This window comes from Pelodiscus sinensis, chromosome 9, assembly GCF_052426305.1.
Source record: "Pelodiscus sinensis isolate ZL-2025 chromosome 9, ASM5242630v1, whole genome shotgun sequence".
Lineage (NCBI taxonomy): Eukaryota > Metazoa > Chordata > Testudines > Trionychidae > Pelodiscus > Pelodiscus sinensis.
The window spans coordinates 21,811,048-21,830,948 of NC_143060.1; the positions used below are offsets into that span (position 1 = coordinate 21,811,048).

The 19,901-nt window shown below is 44.0% G+C and overlaps 1 protein-coding gene across 1 annotated transcript in view; it reads right to left on the reverse strand.

Annotated features, from left to right (window-relative positions):
* WLS (Wnt ligand secretion mediator) overlaps nucleotides 1-19,901 on the reverse strand; it is a 70,851-nt gene that overhangs the window by 33,134 nt on the left and 17,816 nt on the right. The window contains exon 2 of the mRNA XM_006125001.5: nucleotides 8,986-9,258. Within this exon, the coding sequence (XP_006125063.2) occupies nucleotides 8,986-9,258 (273 nt within the window). The remainder of the gene's footprint in view (nucleotides 1-8,985; nucleotides 9,259-19,901) is intronic.

The window sequence follows — 19,901 nt, forward strand, 5'->3', positions numbered from 1 at the left end:
TGGTGCCAGGCGACAGCTGGGGTGGAAAAAAAGCTACTTCGCCTCTCCCCTCTTCATCACTGGATAGGCCTGTGGGAGAAAAGACATGCCTTGGTGCTGCTGAGGTCGGTGATGTATCGGTGCTGAGGAACGGGAAGTTAAAAGCAGAAGAAATAGCGAGATCCTTCTGATGGAGATACATCGGTGCCAGGGTGGATGGTGCCAAATTGCTTGAGGAGTGGTCGACACCGATGTATGCTGCAGTACCGAGATGGTTGTGGCACTGTTGGCTGTAGGGATGGTACCAGTGTCCGTTGCCATCCTAGTCTACGGTGTTGTATCAGCACCAATGATTCTGCTGTCTGGTTACTCGGTGCCAAGCTGGGCCCTGAGCTTTGTGCGTGCTCTGTTTAAAAGATGCCACAATAGGTGCAAGAGGCCTGGCACGCCTTATGTACTAAGACGTGGTGTAGCCTCAACTCTCAGTGCCGATTTCTTGCTCAGGTGCTGCTCAGGCGATGGAGATTTGTGACGTAGAGAGGAGGTGCGTTTCCTAGGGGATTTTTCCCCCTTTGTCAGGTTTAGGTATATTGTACCATTGAGTGCCTGGGTCTGAGGATGGATGCTGTGCTTTTTCAAGCATAAACATCTTAATATGGAGATCTCAGTCCCTGCACGTACACGCCTTAAGCTTGGCACAATGATGGCAGTCCTGCTGTATGTGATTTTTGCTTAGACATCTGATGCACTTTTAGGGTGTGTCTAGACTACATGCCTCCGTCGATGGAGGCATGTAGATTAGACAGATTGGCAGAGGGAAATGAAGCCGCGATTTAAATAATCGCGGCTTCGTTTAAATTTAAATGGCTGCCCCGCTCTGCCGATCAGCTGTTTGTCGGCAGATCGGGGCAGTCTGGACGCGCCGCGGTCGACAAAGAAGCCTTTGTCGATTGGTGCAGGTAAACCTGGTTTCACGAGGCATACCTGCGCCAATCGACAAAGGCTTCTTTGTCGACCGCGGCACGTCCAGACTGCCCCAATCTGCCGACAAACAGCTGAGCGGCAGAGCGGGGCAGCCATTTAAATTTAAATGAAGCCGCGATTATTTAAATCATGGCTTCATTTCCCTCTGCCGATCTGTCTAATCTACATGCCTCCGTCGACGTTGGCATGTAGTCTAGACACACCCTTAGTGTCAGTCAGAGATGAGCGTCACACGATTACTGGCAGAGCCATTTGAATCTTATTGATCCAGGTATTGTTGCCAAAAAGGGAGGCAAACAATAGCAACTAGGGAAAAACAACTTTGAGATAAATTTTTTTGGTTTTGTGGGGGGGTTTTTTGGGGGGGGGGAATGAATTTGGAGAAGACGAAGGGTAAGGACAGAAAAACAAGTGAAAATGAACTGCTTATCTACAAGACAGAATGCTGAGTGAAGAGCACGGCCGAGCTCAGTCTTAAGTCAGGGGCGGTAAGAAGGAACTCAGGGAACGGGGCTGCATATGTATAGTTGCACTGCATGATGCCACGTGCCCTGCTCACTGTGCATGTGCAGCCCCCCCCCAGGCACTGCTATGAAGTATCCAGTCTGCAACAATGGGATGCACAGACATGCTGTGAAGCACCAATAGGGACACTCATCTCGAAGATATAGTTCTCCTCACAATTCCCATGTCACATCTCAATATACCTTTGGGATTTTTGAGGATAGAGATTCAGCAGCTAAGAGTTTTCACCTAATTCCCTTTAAACTGTTATTAGTGTAGATATCTTCAGTCACAGTCTAAAAATAGAGAAGTAATTTCACAGAATGACGGGACTGTGCCAGCCGCATACTAATAGAGCAAACAGGAAAGACATTTGTAACTACAAACATTTTTCAGTTTTTGCATTAGCAGACAGCAAAGGGATGGATGTACAAACCAACTAACCGAGAGACAAAAGCTAGCTCATAAATCTGAGTAGGAACACACAGGGGTAGACTGGCTATGGCAGGAATACCATCACCATTCCCTTCCCTTCCCCCCGAAAGGAATTTTTTTTACTCCATGTTGAGGAAACTGAGTCAATCACATAAATTATAATTTTTAAAATTCACTTAAGTGAGTCTCCTTCCACCTCTTTTTAAAAATTAGATTGAAAGAATTAAGTCCTTTGCAAGACAGTTTGAAATGTAATAGGCAAAGTCACACCATTGATTTACAGTGTAATAAAATGCTGCCACATCTCCTGTTCTTTAAGAATAGTGATAGAGAAGCAGCCGTGTTAGTCTGGTGTAGCTGAAACAAAAGACAGGACTATGTAGCACTTTAAAGACTAACAAGATGGTTTATTAGGTGATGAGCTTTCGTGGGCCAGACCCACTTCATATATTGCTGTCAAATATTGTCCTCATTTTACATATGGTGAAACTGAGGCTATGGCTAGACTGAGGGGTTTTCCCGGCATACCAGAAGTATGCCAGAAAAAACCTCACCATGTCCAGGGAACACGTTTGCACTTCCACTTTTTTTGGTGGAAGGGCAAACGTGCTTTCAGAAGCCCCTATACGCCTCCTTCTAGGAGGAATAAGGGGGCTTCCAAAAGAGGGGGCTTTTCTGACAATTGGCCCCGTCTAGACAGGCCAAATGTCAGAAAAGACTCTTCCGACAAAAGAATTGGAAAAAACTATGCAAGAATTGGAAAAAAAAAAAAAAGAGCACATTTTGTGTAGCTTTTTCCGATAAAACAATATCGTGTAGACCTAGCCTGAGGGAGCAATGTCAAGTGACTGGGCCAAGTTTATAGCAAGTCCATGCACGGAATAAAACCTGAGTCCAAGTTCACTAAGTGTGAATAGAAATAAATCAGTTCTCTACATGAAAGAAGTTAAATATAAAATAATCTGAGAGGTGCTCATGTTAGTTATTACAGATCTAGATGACTGGACCATTGTACGCTGATTATGTACAACAGGTAAAGCATGATAATCAGGAAGGTCCTGGGTCTATGGAGGTACAGCAGGTTAAAAAGTACTGTCGAGTTATACAGAACATTGAATGCTTCATAGAAGAGAGGCAGCTGTTACCAGTGTGGTGGCAAGATGTGCAGACTGTTATTTCTTAAAGAAGATTAGAGAATATTGAGGATTGGGACTTAAATTGAAGGGCTTCCCTTATGAGAACAACAAACTGACAGAATCTAATGGAAACCTATTAAGTAAGTGAAAGAAGATCTCAATCATTATGGGAAGTGTATACAATCTGGAATGTTACCTGCTAAAGGCAGTTATTGCGGAAGGATTAAAGGCCAGAATGCATGAAAGTTTAGAAAGTATTGGTGTATGCATGACTTGCTGAGCTAAGAGGAGATGTGTAGTGTGGGTCAGTTCAAGAAACAGTTGGTTTGAAACCAGGTATTGTATGGTAGAATGAGCATTGATGAGCTAAATGGCAATTTACCCATTCCCAAAAAGTTTCCTGCATTCCTTTAACTCAATGACAGGAATGAGATCTAATAGCATAATAATATAGTAACACTTCAGGTTTCAAAAGAAACCTTTTGTGCTGTCTCTAAACAAGGGATTTCTTGTGGTCAGAAACCAGATTATCACCACTGCTCCCTCCCTAATTCTACTTCACTTTCAAGGTTGCTGCCAGCCAGCTAAATGTCAGATTACTGCATACAAACATTCCCTCAGAGCGCCATCCATTGCCCTGGTAACTAAGCTCTTTCAACAGCTGTGTTATTGATGGAAACTGGCCAATGTTATTCACACAGAGCATTTGTTTCATATAGCTTATGTGAATGAGACTTCTTGCACTAAGACTGGAATTCTATTTGCAGTGGTTACCTGCTTGACCGATTAAATGAAATATGCGTGGCACATTTCAATAGCCCAACAAAGACCTTTTTAACCACTTCAGCAATTCAGACTTTTGGCAGATTTCTCCCTGCTCCGCATCTTTTTCAGAACAGTCAAACTGAGCAAGAGCATCTGTTGTTTCTAGTATTTGAATAAACATTGCATTAAACAGAGATAGTTTGTTTAGACCCAGAAATTAGCCTACCTCAGAGAAAAAGCCAAGCCAAGGCAGCTTTCCACATGGACTGACAGAGGGTATGTCTACACTACCCTGCTAGTTCGAACTAGCGGGGTAATGTAGGCATACCGCAATTGCAAATGAAGCCCGGGATTTGAATTTCCCGGGCTTCATTTGCATAAGTGGGGCGCCACCATTTTTAAATCCCCGCTCGTTCGAACCCCGTGCCGCGCGGCTACACGCGGCACGAACTAGGTAGTTTGAACTAGGCTTCCTAGTTCGAACTACTATTTCTCCTTGTGGAATGAGGAGTAACGGTAGTTCGAACTAGGCTTCCTAGTTCGAACTACCGTTACTCCTCATTCCACAAGGAGAAATGGTAGTTCGAACTAGGAAGCCTAGTTCAAACTACCTAGTTCGTGCCGCGTGTAGCCGCGCGGCACGGGGTTTGAACCAGCCGGGATTTACAAATGGCGGCGCCCGGCTTATGCAAATGAAGCCCGGGAAATTCAAATCCCGGGCTTCATTTGCAATTGCGGTATGCCTACATTACCCCGCTAGTTCGAACTAGCGGGGTAACGTAGACATACCCAGACATAGAAAAAGCAGTTTGCTCTTAAGTATCCGGATACTTATAAAAGGCCTAAATGTGTTTCTAAAGATGTCGGTGAAGGCAGCCTTCCTTTCTTCTGAAGGGTGTATAGAATCACAGAATCATAGAATACTAGGACTGGAAGGGACCTGGAGAGGTCGAGTCCAGTCCTCTGCCCTCATGGCAGGACCCAGTACTACTCTAGACCAGTGGTCCCCAACCTTTACAGGCTCCCGGGCACCTGGGGGCAGGGCCACTCACTCGCTGGGCGCCCAAGGGGCGGGGCCGCACGTGCTGGGGCACACCAGGGGCAGGGATGCCCTTGCACCTGGCGCCGGCATGTTCACCGGGGCTGGGGCCGCCCGAGTGCGTTGTGCTGTGGGCCCGGGGCCACCGCCCGAGCTGCGCGCCTGGGGCTGGCACCGGCGCCGCGTGCCCGCATGTGCCCCGGGGCTGGGGCTGCCCGAGCGCCGCGCACAAGGCGCTGGTGCGTGTCGCGCGCCTGGGGCCAGCGCCTCCAGTGCGCCGCGCAATGGGGCTGGCCCAGGTTGTCGGCGGGTGCACACAAATGCCCCGGCAGGCACCATGGCGCCCGCAGGCACCACGTTGGGGACCACTGCTCTAGACCATCCCCGATAGACATTTATCTAACCTCCTCTTAAATATCTTCAGAGATGGAGATTCCACAACCACCCTGACAGTTAGGAACTTTTTCCTAATGTCCAACCTAAACCTCCCTTGCTGCATTTTAAACCCATTGCTTCTTGTTCTATCCTCAGAGGCCAGGAAGAATAAGTTTTCTCCCTCCTCCTTGAAACATCCTTTTAGATACATGAAAACTGCTATCATGTCCCCTCTCAATCTTCTCTTTTCCAATTCTTTCAGTCTTCCTTCATAGGTCATGTAATCTAGACCTTTAATCATTCTTGTTTCTCTTCTCTGGACCTTCTCCATTTTCTCCACATCTTTCTTGAAATGTGGCGCCCAGAACTGGACACAATACTCCAACTGAGGCCTAATCAGCGCAGAGTAGAGCAGAAGAATGACTACTCGTGTCTTGCTCACAACACAGCTGTTAATGCATCCTAGAATCATGTTGGCTTTTTTTGCAACAGTGTCACGCTGTTGATTCATATTTAGCTTGTGGTCCACTATAACCCCTAGATCCCTTTCTGCCGTACTCCTTCCTAGACAGTCGCTTCCCATTTGGTATGTGTGAAACTGATTGTTCCTTCCTCAGTGGAGCACTTTGCATTTGCCCTGATTACCTTAGACCATTTCTCCAATTTGTCCAGATCATTTTGAATTATGACCCTATCCTCCAAAGCAGTTGCAACCTCTCAACGCTTGGTATCATCTGCACACTTAATAAGCATATTCTGTATGCCGATATCTAAATAGTTGATGAAGATATTGAACAGAACCAGTTCCAAAACAGACCCCTGCGGAACCCCACTTGTTACTCCTTTCCAGCAGGATTGTGAACTATTAATAACTACTCTCTGGGAACAGTTATCCAGCCAGTTATGTACATTGGACAAACATCTCAGACACTTTGCCAAAGGATTAATGCCCACAAAACAGATATCAGACAAGATCACAAAGAAAAACCAGTTTCTTGCCATTTTAACCAGAAAGGACACTCTCTCAATGACTTAACCACCTGCATTCTGCTACAAAGACCTTTTACATCTGCACTTGAAAGGGAATCCTCTGAACTGTCATTCATGTTAAAATTCGACACTCTTCGGGAAGGAATGAACAAACACTCAAACTATCTTACCCATTACCAAGATAGAGGTGATAATTGGGGAAGCTAATACCATTAGCTCACAGACATCCCACTCTCCCCACCTCTAATATCATCAATTCACAGACACTTACCTTCCTTCCTCCCCCCCGCATCCCCCTCCTGTTCTGAAATGTGATTTGTCCTTTTCATATGTGTTCATTTTTTTTTAATTGTATCCTTTGGTATATATGGTTGTGACTATTTTCTTCCACTATTTGATCTGAGGAAGTGGGTCTGGCCCACGAAAGCTCATCATCTAATAAACCATCTTGTTAGTCTTTAAAGTGCTACATTGTCCTGCATTTTGCTTCAGCTACCCCAGACTAACACGGCTACATTTCTATCATTATCTTTCCTGGCATAGAAATTAAACTAACAGGTCTGTAGTTTCCTGGGTTGTTTTTATTTCCCTTTTTATAGATGGGCACCATAATTTCCCTTTTCCAATCTTCTGGAATATCTCCTGTCTTCCATTCAGCATTCCTGTAGGTACATTTTAGGGCTACCCAGCTGGTGCTGCTTTGAGAAAAATAAACCATCTTACAGAATTTTACTTGGGGCCACAGTGCCATGATTAGCATTTCATTCTATCACAGGAAAGCCCTTGTTCAGTCAATGACCAAGTTATGTTCTTAAGTTGCTGGACAGGCATGCCTGACTTGGTATTCTAAACAGTCAGTGATGCACAGTGAGCAAGCAGAGCAATACTAATTAAACTGTGGTAGAACTATGACAGTCTCCCATTATCCTTGCCCTGTGGCTCAAATGGCAAAATTTAGAAGTTAAACTGGTCACAGGAAAAGCTTACATCAAAAACAAAAACATGAGTCACTGCAACCTTGTCACTTGAACCACCCCTCCCCTCCCCTCCACCCAAGGAAATATTCTATACATACCCCCTCCTAGAACCCCAATATCAGATTCTTCAAAATAATCCGACTCAGAAAATTCAAGAACAGGGAATTATTGCAAATACACTTTTGTTCAGCTCAAACAGCTTCCAGACCACTAGTGATCAGAGGTCCTGGCTTTTGAAACGCCAACTGAAACCCAATTCAATTAAGCATGAGAAAGCTACAGGGTCACTGTCCAAGTACAGACTAACATCCCCCTTTATCTTTCTCTAGTTTTCTGACAATATCTATTCAGATTTCCAATTTATAAATGTAAGGGATATACATAAAATCGCTAGAAGACTTGTAGAGAGACTGCATTCAATTTTAGCTTGGTTAAAAGTACTGCTGATTAATATTTTAAAACACTACATAATAACTTGGGACATGAATCTTAGGGGAATGACTTCCAAACTGTGATAATGGAGATTAACCATGCATTTTACTCAGTCTTTCTGAATGCAGCTTGTAGGTGTGTTCAGCCTATGGTATCAAGTGTAAAACTACTACATCAAGTAACAGCAAGGAGACGAAAGGTTCAATCAACAACAGTAGGACTAAAACAGGAATGATCTCAAGGTGACCCTTCGATCTTATGAAAGAGTCCACTCCATTTTTGTGCCCTCAAAACTGAGATTTGGAAGGGACAGAGTAAAGAAAAAGCCATTTATAGTCTCAGACCAGATCACAATTACATGTCAGCATTCTTTGCTGGGAAGGAGAGAAAGACGACAATTCTTCTGCTAGCTTTCCTTCCTTTAACCCCGTGGTCACCAACCAGTAGATCGTGGGCTACCGGTAGATCTCAGGGGCTCTAAGAGTAGCTCTTGAGCCCTCTCTGAACTGCGCATCTGCACAGTACGTTTACATTAGATTTCCTCATGTAATGTAGGCGGGGCTTCAAGGAAGGGGCGGGGCAGTAGATCTTTGCCTGTTCTGAGACTTAAAAAGTGATCTTGGGTGTAAAAAGGTTGGAGACAACTGCTTTAACCTGTTGGAACTGTCCCCGCCCCACAATTTCTTTCAATGAGAAGAGGCCTCGCTAGCTCTCTCAGAAATTTTCATAAATGTCTATTCTTGCCACTGACCATTCCAGCACTAGCTGCTTAATAGGCTGCTTAATAGTCTATCTAGTAAAATGCTGTATGTCATATTAAAAATAGAGCCTTCTTGTTAGCATCACTACTCTAGCAAAGTTTCTGGAATTTAAAAACAAACAAAAACTTTCTCCCTTGCAGAGGAGGTCATGGATCCCAACTACTGACTTTTTTTCAAATGGTAGTTTCACTATGTCAATGGACTGTTGCCATTGGACTTCAGTGGGAGCAGTACAAAGGCACAAAACAGTTTGTTATGTGGTAAGATCTGGCAAAGCTGGCTCTGGAAAAGCCACTCCCTTTTGTATGGTTAGGGAGGATATTTTGATTTTTTCCATGATTAAGTAATTTTTCACATAGTAAATAATTCATAAATTGACACAAACTCAAAACATTAACATTATCCGTAAGAGGATGGTTTCAAAAAGGAACCTTTTATGCATTTGCACTGTTAGTAGGTTCCCATGTAGCGCAACTTTGTCTATACGGACAATGAACATACATTTAATTTACAGCAACCCACTATTTTAAGAGACATTTAACAAACACTCTATGATCAATATTTTCTTGCTTTGATTAAACATTTGGGGGATACAGTGAGTGACTTACTTATCTCGTTATTTTTCTTGAACGCAATGTCCAGTTGCAGGATAACAAGTATAAACTGGAACCAGGGGCTCATCTCCTTGGTGGGGAGGGGGATATGAACAGCAAACACAATGTCGTTGGCTTCTATTTGTCTGCTCATTGCCTCATCAAGATCTCGGATCTTCTCACACTGGTTGGGCCCCCAGGGTATTAACCATTTAGTTTTGTGGTGGTTTTTCCGTACATCTATGCATTTTACTGACACGTAGGGCACAGCCGTAGTGGGACTTGGAGCTGAAAATGAAACAAGCCACATTAACATGTTACACGATTAACAGATTATTAAACCAGATTATCCTCTGAACCACACACAGAAGTACAGGAGACCAGATACTTCAGAGTAGCCCTTGAAAAATTGTTTAGGGAGTCTTTCAACATATGCAAGAAACGAAAAAGTGAAGACATTTCAGAGGCTACATCTACACGGCTTCCTTCTTCCACAAAAGCCTATGCAAATGAAGCATAGATTAGCATATTGCTATGCTTCATTTGCATAATCAGGAGCCATTTTCTGCAAGAGGTTTTTGTGCAAAGAGGCACCATCTACACAGCGCCTTTTTGCGCAAAATCCCCCTCTTGCGCAAGAGCCATTCTTCCTGAAAAAATGAGGAAGAATGGCTCTTGTGCAAGAAGGGGGGTTTGCACAAAAATGGCTAATGAATTATGCAAATGATGCGCACCAATATGCTAACCCACGCTTCATTTGCATAGGCTTTTGCCGAAAGAGGGAAGCTGTATAGACATAGCTTAAGTGAGAAAGTGTTAGCCTTGTTCTACTGACTATATATGCCAGTGACACTTTGCATCACATGGTGGAGTATCTGCTGTCACCATGAGGTCTACTTTTAAAGAAGGCAAACTAGAAGTGAGTGGCAGAACATAGCACATCTACCACTTGGACAACAATGACCTGTCCAAGTTATGGCCCTTCAGAAGGACTTAAGAAAATGTGAACTGAAAAGGCATTCTATAAACTGTGCACCGACCTTACAAGATCAGTTAGTATATGGCATAGGAGAAGAATTTACAGATATTAATGTACAACCCATGCATTTCCAACTGCTTTAACAGAAAGAGGCAATTACAGATTTTCAGAACCTAGTTTCTTTTCTTGTAATCATCAGAGACAAAAAACCTGATCGTATTGATGTCTAATATCTAATTTCTGGATTCAGTCAATGTTATGTCCCTTGTACGTCTAGGTACTTATCTGAGGAGCAGAGCCTTCCCATCCATATGACAAGACAGTTTGAAGCAATGATCACAGGATCTGCAGGGCCCAGAGGACTAGCCGAGAGCCTGATCCACCCCTGCACTTGACAGCAGGAAATTAAGCAACCCGGTCCCATCCTGCTCTGCTCCTCCCAACCACATCGCTTGGAGGACGTGGGTGTGGAAGAAGGAGTTCTCTTCCCAGAGAGTTACGAAGGCATGAACTCCCTGCCCAACCCAAGGTGGCAGCACCACATTAGGTCTGCAGTGTATTAGGTTTAGTTTGTTTATTTTGGCTTTGTAACTTACTTTAATCTGTCTGTTTTCACTTTTTATATTTGATAATAAATAAAAGTTTTTATTAAGCCCAGTGTAAATCATTGTTACTCTCAGAGAACAATTATCTAACCACTTACGCACCCACTTTGTAAAATCCATCTAGTTTGTATTTCCTTATTTGTTTATGCCCAAGAATGTGGGGGTGGAGGGATGTAAAAAACATATCCTCTCATCTTTATGAAGAGATACAGAGGCAGATAAGTTGAATGGAGCAAAGAATGCATAGATACTGCCTCTTCAAGTTCAGTTGATATGAAGAGTAGCATATTGCCAGTAAAAATATTGCTTCTTTTAAAGACTTCTATTAGGAGAAGTTTCTCAAAATTTAAAATCCCCATGGTCAATTACCATACTAATAATTACCCAAGGGTTTATATTTCAAACAAAGATTTATCCTTCAGGGTCCAGTTTCTGCTTAATCTTGCAGCAGAGTAAAAAGTACATCATTTATTAGGTGAGCAGCCAGGCAGTTAGAGTGTGACTTGTAGAGGGATCAAAATAAGATTAGCTGGTGGAAGGGGAATGAGTTGATTCAACTCCAGATACTTTCAGCTGAATATTATTGGTAAAGATCATTTACTTTACACAGGGACCTGCTTGAATGTGTGTAAAGCATGCACTCTTACCCCTCTGAAGAAAGAAAAAAAAAAAAAAAAAAAAGATGGTCATTAATCTCATCATGCAGTTAAGATAATGACCTGCTCTGATCAACTGAACCAAAGCACGCTGCCAAAGTGAAAGTATACATCATGATCCAGCATCAAGAGATTCTTAAAAACATGTTGGACAGTAGAATGAACTTAAGTTTCTAGCACTGTGCTGCTGCATTCATTGTCCCCCCACTTTCACACTAAACTGCATAACTGATCTGATATACCTATGCGCGTGCACACACACACTTTGACCCAATTACATTACATAGTTCTCTGAACTGCTTATAGCTAAGGATGTTAAAAAGCGGGTAACTGACTAATTGTTTACTTGATACAATTTGTACCGAGTACATAATTAGTCAAGCTACAGAGGCACAGACTGGGTAGGTCCATGACTCAGCAGTTCCAGCTTGCACTGGGTCCCAGACCACTGCAGCTCTGCTTTTTAAATGTAGTAAGAGCTGCCAGGCTACATTAAAAAGGCTGAACTACAGTGGGGGCTCTAACTGCATTTAAATAGAGCCACAGCGGGCTGGGACCCAGCTGAGTCGGGACTCCTGAATCCCACCTCCGCAAGGTTCCCCACTGTGGCTCTGCCTCCCTTGTCCTCCCCCCCTTTCCTCCATGCACTGTGGAGACGGTGCTGGGGGAACTGGCTTTTAAGCTGCCTCCGCCAGCACTGGCTCCTGCTTCCCCTGCCGCTTGCTGCCTCTGATACAGAGGCAGCTGGGGGAAAGGAGGGGGAGAATGGGAGTAGTCAAGTAGTGACTCAACTACCCAGTAAGCCTAAGCTTATCATGCAGTCAACTACATCCCTACAGAGGGGACACGATAAACAACTTTATTAAAGAACTCTGGTTTAGATGAGAACTAACCATGTTATACAGGCAGAGCTATTTTCTTTCTACACAAGATTTAGATGGGTTACATTCAGATTCTCTTCGGTTACTAGCATAGATAAGGTTTTTGGGCAAAGCAAAGAAACCCAATTATGTTGGATTATCATTGAATTCCCAATGGCCTTGATACATCATGCCGCTTTTCCATGAAAAATTTCCCACCATTACTATCAGCTTAGTAGTCATAATGGTGAAGAACACTACTGTACACAGGACAACAGCTTTTCAGCCACTGTGTGGTCTAAAATTTGTACAGAGGAAAATTTAGGTAACAGTGACTACAGAGGTCTCAAACTCATATCCTCCAGGCCACCCCTGACTGGAGCACTTCTGTGATTCAGGCTGGTGACCCCCAGGGCAGGGAATGACTCTCCCTCAAGTCCTGCCCCTTCCTACCACTGCCCCATGGTACCCTGTCTCCCAGTGCAGTCCGCTTCCCCTCAGCTCCCACTGCCACATGGAGTGCAGGGGGGGCCTGACCACTGTTGCCACACACCAGCCCCCATCCCTGGTAATTGCTAAGGCTGCATCTCTCAGGAATGGGAGGTCATGGGGGGGGGGGGGCGCGAAGAGGGCAGAGGTGGATTTGGAGCACAGGAAAGGATAGCCTCCACCCTGCGGACTCCCAGACCAGTTTGCACAACTGATCTGGCTAGGATGGGCCACGGTGCAATAATGTTCTCTAAAGTTCTGTGCTCTTCCAGTTGATTGGTAATGGTTGAGGAGAAATATTTTGGATGGAGACAGCTATTTTATTTTGGTCAGTCAGAACCTCACCAGGATGCTTGGGATTCATAGTAGTTTTAGAAGCTCTCTTTGAATGCTTCTAGATTATGCTATTCTGCGTCCGAGCCCTCAAAATAGGAGCAGCATGAGGGGAAGTAAAGAGAAATTTAAGAAAAGTATGAATTCTGAAGCTGTCTGGCAGCAAGTTCTACTCCATGGCACAAAGGGTGCAGCTACACTGCAGGGCTTAACTCAAAATAAGTTATGCAAATTGAGCTAAGTCAATTGCAAATCTTATTTCAAAATAGCTTATTTTGAAAGAAGTGCTGGGTTAGACGCTTCCTATTTTGAAACAGAGCACTCTTCTTCCGGCTTCCCTTACCCCTGGACTCCTGTAACCTTACTCCTGTAATTGTATGGAGTAAGAAGTCATCCAAGTTGTCAATATTTTGACACTATTTCAAAATAACTGCCTGCTGTGTAGACACAGACTAAGTTATTTCAGAATGGCGCTAGTTATCTTGAAATAGTGTTGGTGTTTTATCCCCAGTGGGATGACTGAGTATCTAGACTGCTGCCTGCTATAGTAGGTTAGAGAGACGACTGTGAAAGCAAGCATCTGAGGTCCTATTTCTCCCCTCAAACTGGTTTTGCACAAGTGTACCTTCACTGATTTTAGTAGACTCCTGATTTACATCAACGTGAGAAGACTCAGACCATTTGTCTTAATGGTAAATAAAACAGATGACTCCTCAACTAGAAATGTTAAATATCAGTTAATTGAATAGTCAAGTAACCTTATTGAACCTTATAGTTCCCAGGGGTGTGGCCAGCAGCTAGTGTGCTCTGGCCTCACTCCTGAGGATCCCCCTGCCACTCCGCACTGCTGCCTCTGTATCATGAGGCAGCAGTACAGGGTGCCAGGCAGGAGCTGATCCACAAGGGGAGCCAGTTTAAAAAACCAGCTCCTTCCTCAGACTGGCTGCCTGTCGCCATGTGCTGCTGCCTCTAATAAAGAGGCAGCAGCATGGGGTGGCAGCAGCTCCTGTCTAGGGTGGGTCTGAGCTCCCGAACCCGGTGTGAGCCAGAACCGAGCAGGGCTGCCTGCCCACCTGGTTCCTAATACACTTGAAATGCAGAGCCGTAGCAGGGGTAGGTCCTGGATCCATTTCAAGCCAGGACTGAGCCGGACTACTGGCCAACCTGCTAAAAAATTTGGGACTGGAGGGAAATGCGTATGGTCAATAGCATTAACTTACAAGCTTTTGCTTATCGACTATACTATTACAGCCTTAGCTTCAACCAAATCCTCCATTTGGATATAGGAATCAAAGGATGTGGTGGTGTTTGAGGTTTTTAAAAACTTTTCCATTTTTTAAAACAAAACCTGTATTTCCAACATAGTATCTGTTATGAGCAAATATTTCTCATCTGAAAGTAGTTCTGCCATGTTTCTAGTGTCACCTGGGATATAAATAATTTAAAAGCTACACACATACATAAGACAACTCACAAACCCTGGAGCTAAGTGGAACTGGAATAATTCTAAATTCCAAGGCTGGATCTACACTACTTAGCTGTATTAGATTGATTTTCTAAATAATGAATCCACACCACCAAGCCCGTTCCTCCAACTTTAAGGGCTGTGAAAGTTGATTTTGGTACACTTGCTTTTCATGGGGAGTAAATTCAACCTTGCATGGACATCTTTACAGTATGTGCAGACACAGTGCTGTAAAAGTCGATTTTTTCAGCCTCTGGGAGGTACCCCAAAGTACCCTAATGTTACTGCTTGGGCCAGCACTTTGCACCTGGAGAGCAGCAGAGTTGACAGGAAGAGACCTTGGAAAGTTTGAATTTCACTTCCTGTTTGGAGCACAGCTCATAGCAGGCAGCTCAGTTCACCATGAATGCACAGGGTCACAAATGAGTTCCAGCATTGAGCATACAGGAGATCCTGTTGCCCACTCCCCGCAGCTCCTCCGCCTGTTCAACTAGCACAAATCCAAAAGGAGAAAATATACATGCTCAATGATCAAATGCAATCGTCCTGCATGGACATAGTGCATTTAATTGCACGATGAAGAATGATGCTGTAGGAGATGCGAATGGAGGATAAGGAAAGGAGAGCATGCAGAGAACGCAAACTCAAGACACTGGAGGACATCTTGAGTCTTGTGGGGCAGCAAACAGAGCTGTAGACACCCCGGGCAAAGTCACAGGAGAGGCAGATGGTGCACAAATCCCCCTTTCACCACATGACCTCCTCACCAAGTTCCACAGCCTCCCCTCCCAGGTGCCCTAGAATACGAGGGTTTGGAGGGGGCAGCCTCATATTCACCCCCAGGGATGTCATTCACGCACCTGCAATTGCTCAACAGGGGATTATAATACACTGCTTGCCCTCATACCCCCCGCCCTCAAAGCTCCGGACTTTTACTCCTTTTCAGTCTCTGCTTCCTTGTGTTCCCTAAATGAAAATGCTTCATTTCTCAGCAATATCTTCTTTATTGCTTGTGTTGCATGGAGTGGGGGAAATTACAGGGTTTACAGGCAAGCACACAATGCAGGGGGCACCTCACTAAGAGCAACATACATGACTGTCATATCTCTGTCTGGTGATATCTCCTTCTGGCCATTCACAAAAAACTATTTTCCCAAAGACCTTCTGATTTTCAGCGACCTTCAATATGCTCACCTTATTTTCCTGCTGTCTGGATGCTCATAATTAGAGGGTAGGTGTTGTACCTCACTCCCCACTTTCCCTCAGGCTAGCATACGTTTTCTCTTTTGCTTTCATAGTTATTATGGAGCACGCAGCAGGCTGCCACAACAAGGGGAATGTTGCTTTCCTTGAGAAAAAGCGACAAGGAGTCCTGTGGCACCTTGTAGACTAACAGATTTATTGGAGCATAAGCTTTCGTGAGTAAAGACCCACTTTATCAGATGCATGTTTGACAAAGTGGGTCTTTGCCCACAAAAGCTTATGCTCCAATAAATCTGTTAGTCTACAAGGTGCCACAGGGCTCCTCATCGCTTTTGCAGATTCAGACTAACACGGCTACCCCTCTGATGCTTTCACTGTAAAATGTTCCTTTTAAACATCCAAAAGCACATTCTACCAGCATTCTGCACTTGTCAGCCGGTATTTGAACCGCTCCAAGCTGCCTGTGTATGACTTCATGAGCCATGGGAGCAAGGGGTAGGCTGGGTCTCCACGGATCACTGTTCAATGCCTCAGATGGTAATTTTCTGGTCTGAGAAGAAAGTTCCATCTTGCAGCTTTCTGAAGAGACTGGAGTTCCTAAAGATGCATCATGTATCTTTCCTGACTACCCAACATTAATGCTGGTGAAATGGTGTGACAGTGGGGGGTACCTTGATGGTTGCAATGCTGGGCAGTGGGTTGTGAGTTACCTCCACTGGCTGCTGGCTGCAGCATGGCCCAGCAGGGCAGGGGATGAGTCATTATGCAAGGGGGCTTCAAACCTGTCTGACGAGTTATCTCTGAGGGAGTGGAACAATGGGAAGAAGGGGAGTGGAGCCCTGGCTGGGGGCAGGGCTGGAAGTGAGGGAGTGAGGTTTCTGGCTGGTATCATGGAGGAAGCAGCCTAGGCAACGGGCTGGGATTTAGGGGCCCAGGCTCCCCCATCTCAAGGGGGGCTGAGACATCCTAGGCCTGCCCTGTAATCAGATTACATCTGTGCTGTGCCGTATCCTGGAGAAGCAATAAACTCCCGATATTCTACTGGCTGGTAGAGTCTGTCTGTGCCAGTATGGGGCTGCAGGAGACGGGAAACCTTGTACAGCCCCTGTAAGTGGGGCAGCCACATAGGGCACAAAGTCACAGGTGGAAAAATTCTAGGGCCGTGAAAGCCTTGCAGGGGAGCAAATGTGTGCTTTCCATGGGTGCTAAAATATCTAGTTACAGACCTGAATAAGTGTTTGGTTTGGGAAGTTTATTACAAGGCAGTTGCCTACAAAATCAGAACATACAAACTTTGTCATCTTTGTGTTACAAAGATCCCTTTCTTTGTCTTTGCCCTCCACTATAAAAAACACAAAGCCGACTATCTTGTGTCCCTGAAGCCCCTTTCTGCCATTCCAGCACCAGCCAGGCAGTGGCTCCTCTTCTACTCAGATACATTTTGCCCTTCTCCCTGAACTCCATTCCTTCTATTCACTGCTTCCAGAACTCCCTCCTCCCACAGGAAGCCAAGAGACGCAAAGCTTAAGTTAACACTGTCCCAACAAAAACAAATGTACTGATAATTCTATGGTTAAAAAGAAATAAATTAATGTGTATAAGAGGCAACTATGTGTCCAGGATTATGTAACAGATTTATGCCTTTTTGGTTTTGTCGTCCCCCCGCTCCATTAAAGACACACCTTAGCAATGAAGTGTCAAATTCCTTTAGCCCCAGGACAAGACAGTAATCTCACACTGACTAACAAAAAACAGCACTTGTTTGAATTCTATTTTTTTTTTAAAACAACAACACACCAGATGTTTCACACAAGCTCTCCTGCAGTGCGCGCGCTCTCTCTTTTTTTTTTTTTTTAAAACAGAGTACTGAGGTCTTTGTGCCTGATTTAAAGTGGACATTTCTGAATTAAGGGGGATCCTGATTTCTACTTTTAATGTTTCTTGCTTTGATTCAACTTATGACTAAATAGATTTCCAATTCCATTGCTGACTGATTATGATTTTAGACATTTGTCCTGAAAACTCGTATCTCCCATGACAAAGTTATATCTTTGAAAAAGAAAAGACAATCCCTATATATTTCTTCTCAGGAATTGTACACCAAACAAGCTTTGCCACTTGGCTTACATTATTTGTTTGGCTCCGATTCCATTAATTGGAAAAAGTGTTGAACCAAGTGGAAAAAATACGCTTTGTGAAACTGCAGCCAAGTCACCTCACAGTAGTACAAAGTGCTACACAAAACACTGCTAGCATCAAGAGATTTCAGTTAAATATTGGTGCCAAAAATGCTGTTTGTAACCAGTTTATGTGCTTGTATTTGGTGCAGTTGTACATGTGCCTTAGTATATTTCAGTGCGAAGGTAATTAAAGTGACATTTCTGAGCATGGTGGGGTATTCTTAGCCGGAGTTCTACAATTGCTGTTGTAATGAAAAACAAATGCAGTAATTACTGTTTAGATCATTTACTAGAGGTAACCAAGAACAAGGGCTTTTAATCAGTAAGTGTGTCACAGAACAGGGATCTTTTAATCCAGTGTTTCCCAATTTTATTTGGCCATGGAACCCTTTTAAACTCAAAAGAATTTTGTGGAACTCCTAACAACAGTCTAATATATGGAGCTGAAAAAGTAGACCACAAATAAGTAAGGGTAATAATAACCAAATGCTCAACAAGGTCCTGAGATTAACGTTTAGTTTAATTGCACATATTTTAAAAAAAACAACAACAACAAATATTAATTATTTTTTTTAAATCATAAAATGTTATCATAATGGAATTCTCACAGAACCCTTATTTTTACTTCGCGGAACCCCGGGGTTCTTCAGAACACCATTTGGGAAACACTGTTTTAATCAATTCTTTAATGTAGGCCAGTAGTTCTCAACCAGGGTATGAGTACCACAGAGGTCCCCTTATGGACTGATCTAGCCCCCCCCAACTTTCCTCCATAACCCCCAGAGGGGCATGCCCCACAATTTGGGGTCCACTGCTTTAACATCAGCACTTGCTCACCTCCAGGGCTAGATACACTGGAAGCCCAAATGGGAAAGGCTACCAGGCATCGTCACATGAAAGCAGACATTGTGCTGAACACACTTGTTCTAAGCCATCTAATTAACATGGTACTGAAAACAGCTGCTGGCACCAGAAAGCCAGCCACATTAGAGTCCCCACTGTCACTAATGCTGGTTGACCTGAACTGGATCCTTTCTGTAGGCAAGTCGAGATAGCAACTCCTAGCAATCACCTCTTGGACAAAAGTCTCAGGGGGTAGCGGTGTTAGTTTGTAACTTAAAAAAAAAGTAAAACAAAGTGATCCTGTCGCACATTAGAGACTAACAAAAAATAGATAGTCTCATGAGCTTTCGTGGGCACAACCCACTTCTTCAGATGACAGAAATGGATTGTGCCCATGAAAGCTCACAAGACTATATATTTTGTTAGTCTAAGGTGTTACAGGACCACTCGTTTTTTAATGTCATGGCAGTGAGGCTGTATCTCCCAAGCTTGAGTGTACATGCAATATTTGCGGTACATTGACAGTAACTAACAGTCATCATCAAGTCTCCTTACTTACAAAGTTTATGCAAAAATGTGTCCTCCTTTGTGAGGAGGTAAAAGATCCCTTGGCAAAGGGTTCCACTGTTCTTTGCAAATAGCTTTCACCTCAACTGCATAACAGTCTGGATAAAGTTTAGCTATGTGGGAACACTAACATTCATAAGGCCCAAGCACCAGAGGAGTCAGGTGTCTCAGTTGGAGGCCATATCAGTGAGGGTTGGGGGTTTGGGGAGGAGATTTTTTGCATCTCGCTTGTGTGGTCCCCAACTGATTTTTCTTTGTCAGTGACACCCGACCCCAAAAAGGTTCCCCACAACTGCCATAAAGAAAACATTGAAACCTTGTGTGTTGGACATACTATTTTACTTCATTTAAAATGAAGTTTGATCAACTAACATGAGACATTTTAAATGCTTAATCTTTTAAATAATTTAAACTGTTCTAGCTGCTGTCCCATGCTAGCCCCCATGGTAATCCTCAAGACTGCATCCCTTGGAAAGGAATGCAAGGGGGGAGCTAGTTCAGAAAATATGGTTACCATACCCAGCCCGCACCTGCCCTTGCCCCCACCCCCTCGGCGCACAGATCCATGAGTAAGTTACATCTTGGCACGCCACTTCTGAAAGGTTGCCAACTTCTGGAGTAAGGATATCTAATAGATAGGAAAGGGAATTATTGATAAGCATGGACCCAGGTTCAGAATGTTTTATTTTGGATTGTATCGCAATCACTTGCTTTTCCACTACTCTCTCGTTTCTTGTTCAAATCTTTACTC